Here is a 9,309-nt window from a genome sequence, read left to right on the forward strand (position 1 = left end):
GCCATCTTCATACCCTGATTAGTGGCTCCTGCACTGAGGTTTATTGCATCCAAATTCAGGGACTTCGCTACATTATTTTGCTTAGCACCCTCCTTTACTTACATCCATTCCTCCTAAGCCCTTTTGCCTCCCATCATCCAATGCACTCAACATGCCTAGACTCTGGGTTCAATTCTGGGCAATTGAAACATTTTGGTCAATCCTAAATACAATGGTATCTTGGTTCTCAAACTTAATCATTCTGGAAGTCTGTCCCAGAACTAAACCAAGGCCCGCTTTCAAGTAATGCAAAACAGATTAATCCGTTCCAGTCTTTTAAAAACAACCCCTAAAACAGCAATTTAACATGAATTTTACTATCTAACGAGACCACTGATCCATAAAATGAAAGCAATAATCAATGTACAGTGGTACCTCGGGTTACAGACGCTTCAGGTTACATACGCTTCAGGTTACAGACTCCGCTAACCCAGAAATAGTACCTCAGGTTAAGAACTGTGCTTCAGGATGAGAAGAGAAATCATGCGGTGGGGGCAGCAGGAGGCCCCATTAGCTAAAGTGGTGCTTCAGGTTAAGAACAGTTTCAGGTTAAGAACGGACCTCCAGAACAAACTAAGTTCTTAACCCGAGGTACCACTGTACTGTACTGTAATACTGTAAAATAAATAAGATGGTATTGTAGATGATAAAAAAATAAAATTGATTTTTTTTCCTTACCTGCACTGAGAGTCATTGTTTGGATGGGGGTCTTTTATCCATTTCTACAGTCACACAATCAGTAGCTGAACAGGGTTCCACACAATCACAAAAACAAATGAACCAAAAAAGCGCAAAAACAAAAACTCCAAACTTAATCCGTTCCGGAAGTGTTTGACTTCTGAAATGTTCAAAAACCAAGGCGCAGCTTCTGATTGGTGCAGGCGCCCCGGAAACAATAGCTGACATCCACATCAGACGTTCGGCTTCCGAAAAACGTTCAAAAACCAGAACACTTACTTCTGGGCTTTCAGCGTTTGATTCCAACAGATTCCACACGAAAAACGCTTATGTTCCTGTGGGGAGGGCAGTACTGAATTAGTGGCGCATGTCCTCCAGGCATGCACTCTTTATAAAAGATTTGAGGAATGATATTATCACCCCTCTTTTATTGCCCATTCCGGGTCGCCCAGCCACTGCCACAGTCTCCTTCCTTTTGGCACATCAAGATGAGCAGGTGACGGCAAAGCTTGCAAGGTTTTTAGCTGGGGCAATCAGAATAAGATCCACTATTTGACTATTGATTCAAAACCCTAAAATGTATTTTATATAAAGGTAAAGGGACTCCTGACCATTAGGTCCAGTCGTGACCGACTCTGGGGTTGCAGCGCTCATCTCACTTTATTGGCCAAGGAAACCGGTATACAGCTTCCGGGTCATGTGGCCAGCATGACTAAGCTGCTTCTGGCGAACCAGAGCAGCGCACGGAAACGCTGTTTATCTTCCCGCCGGAGTGGTACCTCTTTATCTACTTGCACTTTGATGTGCTTTCAAACTGCTAGGTTGGCAGGAGCAGGGACCGAGCAACAGGAGCTCACCCCGTCACGGGGATTCGAAGTGCCAACCTTCTGATCGGCAAGCCCTAGGCTCTGGTTTAACCCACAGCGCCACCCGCATCCCCTGTATTTTATATAACTGACTTTTTATTTCTATTCTTTGTATATCGTATTGTTGTTTTATTGCTATGGCCGATGGCTGACACAAACAAAGATTCATTCATTTAATCATTCATTCATTCATTCATTCAACCAAGGCGTTTGAGTACCAAGGCGTTTGAGAATCAAGGTGCCACTGTTCAGCAGAACTGAGTTGCAAAAGCAGAGCTGTCCCTGCTGCTGCTTCTCGAGCAGTCCAGCGGGGGCAGGCTGTCCCCTCTCGGTTCTCAGCGCTTGTGTGTGTTCCAAGCTCTTTTGCTGATGGGCAGTAGACAGAGAAGCTGAGCCAAGAGGATGCACTCCTAGAATCCTGCCCCCAAGGCTTCTGCCACCTGCCCACACGCTCTCAAAGGATGTTTCGGGTGCTACTAAAGATGTTTCGGGTGCTACTGAGACGGTCCCTGGAGCCACAGTCAGACCGGACCTGTTTCGGACCAGACTGACCACGAGAGCACTGTTCACACAGGTGTGTTTGGAGCAATGAGAAGTACGGGGGTGGGCTGGGGGTGCAGGGTGAGAGTTGCAAGTAAGGCTTAAAACAGACTCCTGTGGTCTTTTGACAGCAGTACAAGACAGAAACTCAACGGACTGTGCTTTCCCTAGCACTGTATTCAATTGATTGTTGTGGTTTTGGAAAATCTAGAAGATTATCTAACGGGAAATTCTGCTAGGGTGGTTTTTTTTTTTTGTAAGGTGGGGCTCAAGGTGGGGTTACATGGATCTCCCCCTCCTCATTTAGTCCCCACAGCAACCCTGCGAAGTAGGCTAGGCTGAGAGGAATGACTGGCCCAAGGTAACCCAGCGAGCTTTGTGGCCAAATGTGCATTTGCACCCTGGCTACCCAGGTCCTCTAACCATTACACAATGCTGAGGTTTTGAGTTCCCAAACTGGGACGGTGTGTGGGCCTGCTCTCATGCCCTTGAAGAGCACGCTGAATTTGCAAGGGGGTCTTTTTCACAGCATCAAACCGAATGAGATGACCTGCTAACGTCTGCATGTAGCTCTTAAAGTCGCTGCGCAGAGGCTGCTAGGAAATTTGGCAACCCTAACTGAGCAAGTGACTTGAGAAACACAGTCAGCTGTTGAATAAGTCACTCAGTACAGACTAACCCACTTCATACAAGTTTTGGCAATGTTCCTGAACGAGCCCTTTTTGGGACGCGGTAGCTAAACAAATTAATACAGTCCTGAAATACCAGGAGCGTTTTTTTCATCCTTGCGGCTGCAATCCCATCCCTGCTTAACCTGCATGAGTGAGCCCCAAGGGAATGCACTGTTACAGCACAAATCTATGTTTATTTACCTGGAAGTAAGATCTACGGTGTTCAGCGGGGATTGCGCTCCTCAGGTAAGCATGCAGAGGATTATGAGCCTTTATCTACTCTAAATCTGTATTTCTGTCACCTGGGTGCTTAATCCTAAAGGACAGAAAGCATGGCTTGCTAGAGAAACCTTGAAAAAGAGAAACTAGGGCACCAGCAGGAGGAAATATTAAACCCAGGGTTCCTCCAGATGACCTTATTGTGCATTCATCCTGATTTGCTCGCACAAAGCTTAGATGGTGGTTGGACAAGGTCAGGTCTTTAATGCTTTGATTTCCTTTTGTGGGGTGGTTATATGACAATAAGCAGTCATCTCGATTTGCTAGAGGATTGTTTACATGTCTTATTGTTCATTTAACCTACACTTTTGAGGGCCTTTCCCTGTAATTTTCCAAACTTCAAGAAGTCTGTCGCTTTCTAAGTGGATTTGTTGGGCTAGGGTGACTGGACGCTTTAATAAACTTTTAGTACACAAACCTAAAATTCCATTTCCCACTTGAATCCCTGAAAACTGTGACCGTCTGGAGGAACCTGTATTTAATTCAGAGTGAGATAACAGCTTTTAATATATACTTTGGATCACGTTCTTTTGGAGGTAGGTGTGTAATTAGTAAAAAAATAAATGCACAACTCAGGTTATACCATCCCAATGCAGAGGTGCAACAGATTTACTCACCTTCAGAAGAAGCATAACCAAAACAGTGACTCATATAGAAGCAAAGGGGGTGAGCACTGGTTTTCTTACTCAAGGAATCATAGCTGGAAAAGACTTTGAGGGTGTTTAGTCCAGCATTAAATGGTTGTATCTTGGTAATTCTGCTCCATACATGACCAAAAAATGGAGATCATAATCTTTCAGTTTGTTCTTGTTTCTGACTCCCCTCATTCTGGTAAATTCAGTTAATTTCACCATCGTTGTAAAGTGGTATCCTTTCATAATCCAGTCTTTTTTAATCTTGGTATTTGAGATGGGCGCCATTTGGCAGCTAGTGATGCATAATAAAATTTCTTACCAGAATGACATGCTCAGAACTGCATCTTTTTCCATATATCCCAGAATAATCAACAATGGGCTTAAAAGTAATTGACATCCAATTATAACTTCAATAGTCTGAATAGTCTTCCCCCAGTCATCCTTCGCTTTTTCAGATTAGTTGACACTTTTCTAGAACTGATCATCAAGATTCTTGCTACGTGGTGGAAAGTTACGATAGATAGTCCAAGAGTTTTTCGTGTTATTCTTATTACTGCTCCCACACATTTTATAAGCACTGAACATCATTCACTGCCACCACCCCAAGTATTATTCTAATAGACTATTTCCACTGTCGAAGCCAGTTTTGCTGTGATTGTGTTAGAAAAAAAATGCTAGTGTGGTCAGTCCTTTTTCTGGGGGTACTCGAGGGCACTAGGTACCTGTACCTTTTTTCTGGAAGGAAAACATGGGTTAAAGGGGTGGTCCTTACTGTGGTTTTTTTAAAAAAAAGGTAAAGGACTGCTGGATGGTTAAGTCCACTCAAAGGTGACTATGGGATTGCGGCGCTCATCTCGCTTTCAGGCCGAGGGAGCCGGCGTTTGTCCACAGACAGCTTTCCGAGTCATGTAGCCAGCAGGACTAAACCACTTCTGGTGCGACGGAACACTGTGATGGAAGCCAGAGGGCACGGAAACTCTGTTTACCTTTCCGCCGCAGTGGTACCTATTTATCTACTAGCACTGGTGTGCTTTTGAACTGCTAGGTTGGCAGGAACTGGGACAGAGCAACGGGAGCTCACCCCGTTGCGGGGATTCAAACTGCCAATCTTCTGATCGGCAAGCCCAAGAGGCTCGGTGGTTTAGACCACAGCACCACTCGCACAGCACCACTTACTGTAACAGCACTGGGTGTGGTGATATTGCTAAATCAAACCCATGGAATGTGTTAGGAGGCCCTTTCTCAATGGCTCATTTTTGTCTCCCCTGCCCTCTTTTCCAGGTAAGATTCTGGGCCCTTCGCCACCTCGTGACCCCCGCCACACCCAGAGAGAGAGAGGAGAGCAATGCAGAGATGCCAGCATCGTTCTCCCTCTTCCTCATGGTCCTGATCCTGCACGGTGGCCTCCCCTGCCCGCAGAGCTGTGACTGCCCGCCGGGGAGCGGCGTGGTGTGGTGCAACCGGAAGGACCTGGTGACCATCCCTTTCGACATTCCCCATGACACCCGGGTCCTCTACCTGGACTCCAACTGGATCACCCACGTCCCCAACGGGGCCTTCTATGGCCTGAAGCAGCTCCGCGAGCTTCACCTGGCGGACAACCTCATTGAGAGCATAGCGCCGGGGGCCTTCCGCGGCCTGGGTGGGGGGCTGAGGCTGCTGGACCTTTCCGGCAACCAGCTGGAGAGGATGGAGTTTGCCCCCTTTGCCATGCTCACCTGGGTCCGGCTAGAGCTGTACGACAACCCCTGGCACTGCGACTGCTCCCTGCAGAAGCTGGTGGAGGCTCTTCCTCTGGACGCAGAGACCGTGGAGGACGTCGTGTGTGCCACTGCAGAGTGGGAGGAATACACCGGGAAGACCTTAGCCCGCTTGCTCAACAGCGGTGTCAACTTCTGCCTGGGCCAGCAGAGGAACACGGATCTGGCCATGCTGCTCACCATGTTTTGCTGGTTTGCCGTGGTCATCACCTACGTCATCTATTACGTCCGACGCAACCAAGCGGAGTCCCGACGCCACTTGGAGTATCTCAAGTCTCTGCCCCTGCCCAGCAAGCAGCCCAGCCCGGAGGAGTTGGAAGAAGACACCCTCAGCACCATCCTCTGAGAACCAAGGGTTTTGAGGAGCACCCCCCAAACAAACAGAAACTGCTTTGAAAATGGTTATAAAACTTGTTATCAGCTTCTTCCTATCAAGAAACCTGGGAATTAGGTGTGTGAGTGAGGACCTTGGTGGGTTGGTTCCCGCTTAAAATGGCCCTTGGACCCCAGTTCTTGCTTCCCTAACCCTATGACCTCCTAGCAAATGAAAGAAGGCCAACCCCATATGCCTTCAGGGGATGCTGGTTGGAAGCCAAAAATGAGTTGCTTAAAATCCGATTTCCCCCTTCTGCACAATACATTTTTTTCTGAATTGCAGGCTGCATTGCTCCTATGCAGCAAACCCAATCCCCCGCCCCTCGCAGAGAGTCCTCGAGCTTCTCTTTCCCCATTTGCCAGGGATTTAGGCAAAGATATTACAGCTTAATGCTAGGGGGATTAACCATGAAACAATCATAAGTCCCTGTTCTCTTAATCCCTTATTTTGACTGGGGCGTTTCTGCCCCATCTGTTCTGCTGCAGCCACTTCCCTTTCAGTGGCTTTTTCTGCCTCCTTCCAGTCCCCTTTTCTCCACATTGTGTGGCAGGGAAACCTGCAGACGGAACAGCTGCATTTAATCCTGCCTCTTTGCTGACTGCAGAACGTATATACTAAGTCAGACCTTTGGGTCTATCTAGTTGTGTCGTCTACACGGACTGGAAGCACCTCTCCAGGGTTTCAACTGGTTATGAGTGTCTCTACAGTGCTCCAAGCAGGGTTCTCTCCCAATCCTACCTGGAGATGGATTGAGCCTGAGACCTTCTGCATGCAAAGCAGTTGCTCTACTGCAAAGATGCTCTACTGCTTTCTCCTTTCTGGGCTGCAGCTAAGAAACCTGTTTCCAAACACACATTTTCCCCACTCGTACATTACATTTTACAGACACACACTTTAAACAACTTGGACCAGAGCTTCAAATGAAAGCAGTGTGTGTAAATAAGGTCTCCACTTTCCAGGTTGTAAGAAATCAATTTTCACAAGCAGTCACCACTATAAAGAAGCAGAGACTGCGTGGTTATTCAGTCCCATTCCAAAAATGCAAAGTGTTTTCTGCAGAGGAGCAGAGGCTACTCAATGGGAGCTTCCAAGGAAAAGACCCTCCAAACTCAGGAAGTTAGGAGATTTAAGAACCCATAAAACGGCCACTTTTTATTTCAGTATCAAAAAGGAAGTTGACCCCATAGCTGGGATGGCTAAAAGATTCCTGCATTGCAGGAGGAGGAATAGATGGTCCCTTGTGGTCCGTTCCAATTCTATGATTCACATTTCTTGGGCCTGAAACAGATTTAAGGCAGGCAATCTCTTTACAATCAGGTACTCTTGTAAGCATTCCAGATCCTTATACTTCGAACACAGCAGGCAGGTATGATCTTAAAGTGTAAAGGTAGGCTCACTCATAAGATCACCAGTTGAAACTTAGCCAGATCCAGAGTGTTTTCTGAGAGCAATGCAAGGCCCAAGACTCAAACTGGGCATTGGGGTGAGGGAGTGAAAAGAATCTTATTTTTATTACTGGATTGCTTTAAATGTCCCCTTTTATAACATTGGTTCTAAAAATGTAACTGTCCTTTATGAGACTTCTGAAAGACACATAATAAAATGTATGAAACCCAATAACATGGAGCTTGGTCCTTCTTTCTAAATATGCCTTTGGCGATCTTTAAGAAGAGGCTGTTCAATTTCAGTCCTCAGATTTCATCGTTTCTGCTTATTCCCTAGTGCTTCTGTTCCTAGCCACTTTTAATTGACCAAGCCTTTTAAGTAACTGAACCGAATCTATTTTCATATTTTCAAAAAAGAGGCCTTTGTTTCTCTCCTTTGCATGGCAAACTGCTGGCCATGCCTTCTTATCTTAAAATAACTCTTCCGGTTATTAAAGACTGCAACTGCTCTAGAGAACTTTTTTTTTTCTTTGCAATTATGGTAATCACACAGCACTTGAGCAAAAAGTCTGTAGCAGGGAGGCTCAGATTCAACATCGGGCAGAGGCAGCTGATAAAGGCTACCCTTTACCCACCCTACACACAATAAGGAGTTAGCTGTTGCTGAAAGTGGGAGACTTTTAAATACAAATGCACAGGATGATGGATGAAGTGGCAAAAGGGGGGATTTCAGCAGGTGCTGTCGTCCTAACATTGGTACTAAAAACTACCTGCTGAAAAAGAGGTCTTTCAACACCATTCATAATTTTATAACTCTCAAAAGCCCCCAAACACTTGACAGCTGTGAACACAACTGATTAGATGTTTTGACAGCTGCACACAATACCAGGATCAAGGAACATATATGCTCCACTATGCGCAGGATACAAGTGCAACAATTTAACTTCTGTATTGCCCCTAAGATAATATGCTGGAAGGGAAAGATGCCTTTATACAGAATCAGGCCTCTGGGCCACACCTAGCTCAGTACTATTCACACTGAAGGGCAAGGTCTTCTGGGGTCACCCCCTGTCTGGAGATCCCAGGGACTGAGCCTAGGATCTTCTGCATACAGTGGTACCTCGGGTTACATATGCTTCAGGTAACAGACTCTGTTAACCCAGAAATAGTACCTTGGGTTAAGAACTTTGCTTCAGGATGAGAACAGAAATCGTGCTCCAACGGTGCGGTAGCAGTGGGAGGCCCCAATTAGCTAAAGTGGTGCTTCAGGTTAAGAACAGTTTCAGGTTAAGAAAGGACCTCCGGAACGAATTAAGGACTTAACCCGAGGTAAAAAGATAAAGGTACCCCTGCCCGTACGGGCCAGTCTTGACAGACTCTGGGGTTGTGCCCCCATCTCACTTAAGAGGCCAGGGGCCAGCACTGTCTGGAGACACTTCCGGGTCACGTGGCCAGCGTGACAAAGCTGCATCTGGCGAGCCAGAGCCGCACACGGAAACGCCGTTTACCTTCCCGCCAGTAAGCGGTCCCTATTTATCTACTTGCACCCGGGGTGCTGGGACCGAGCAGCGGGAGCGCACCCCGCCGCGGGGATTCGAACCGCCGATCGGCAAGCCCTAGGCGCTGAGGCTTTTACCCACAGTGCCACCCGAGGTACCACTGTACAAAGCCGATGCTCTACGACTGAGCTATGGCTCCTTGATCTCTCATTATATGTTTCCCCCTTTGATGAAGTGATACAGATAGCATTGGTCAATTCAGCTCAGTACTGCCTACAGCACTGACTGCCAGTGGCTCTCCAAGGTTTCAGACAGAGGACACTCCCAGGCCTACCTGGAACTGCCAAGGACAGAACTTGGGACCTTCTGCATGCAAAAGCATATGCTCTGTCACTTAGCCATGGCCCTGCCCAACTTCAGTCTCCTGGCCGCCCACACACCTCTTTCATCCCAGCATGCAAACAGTGGAAAGGGATACGAAATTGGCAGGTCCATAAGTAGCACGATCTGTGAAAAAGATCCTTGCAGGGGAGGAAGCAGAAATAATTGAAATATCCAGGAACTGCTGCTTGTGCGGATGG

General features: G+C 46.9%; 1 protein-coding gene across 2 annotated transcripts; it reads left to right on the plus strand.

Annotated features, from left to right (window-relative positions):
- Positions 1 to 1,847: 1,847 nt before the first annotated feature.
- Positions 1,848 to 9,275, plus strand: LOC310839944 (leucine-rich repeat-containing protein 3-like). Of its 2 annotated transcripts, none has more exons than XM_083729060.1 (3): positions 1,848 to 2,157; positions 4,990 to 8,558; positions 8,883 to 9,275. In XM_083729060.1, exon 2 carries the CDS (start codon positions 5,062 to 5,064, stop codon positions 5,812 to 5,814), a length of 753 nt encoding a protein of 250 aa, XP_083585186.1. In that variant the 5' UTR covers positions 1,848 to 2,157; positions 4,990 to 5,061; the 3' UTR covers positions 5,815 to 8,558; positions 8,883 to 9,275. The 2 variants fall into 2 exon arrangements, with proteins under 2 accessions (XP_083585186.1, XP_083585185.1); XM_083729059.1 differs by lacking the exon at positions 1,848 to 2,157 and adding an exon at positions 2,657 to 3,040.
- The last annotated feature ends 34 nt before the right edge of the window (positions 9,276 to 9,309 follow it).

This window comes from Podarcis gaigeae (assembly GCF_964106915.1).
Source record: "Podarcis gaigeae genome assembly, chromosome: 2".
NCBI classification, from domain to species: domain Eukaryota; kingdom Metazoa; phylum Chordata; class Lepidosauria; order Squamata; family Lacertidae; genus Podarcis; species Podarcis gaigeae.

Excerpts from the sequence above, each read along its gene's own strand:
- LOC310839944 (XM_083729059.1), top strand. The coding sequence starts at position 2,942 with ATGAGTGAGCCCCAAGGGAATGCACTGTTACAGCACAAATCTATGTTT. Across the intron at positions 3,041-4,989 it reads GCGGGGATTGCGCTCCTCAG|GTAAGATTCTGGGCCCTTCG; the intron begins GTAAGCATGCAG and ends CCTCTTTTCCAG.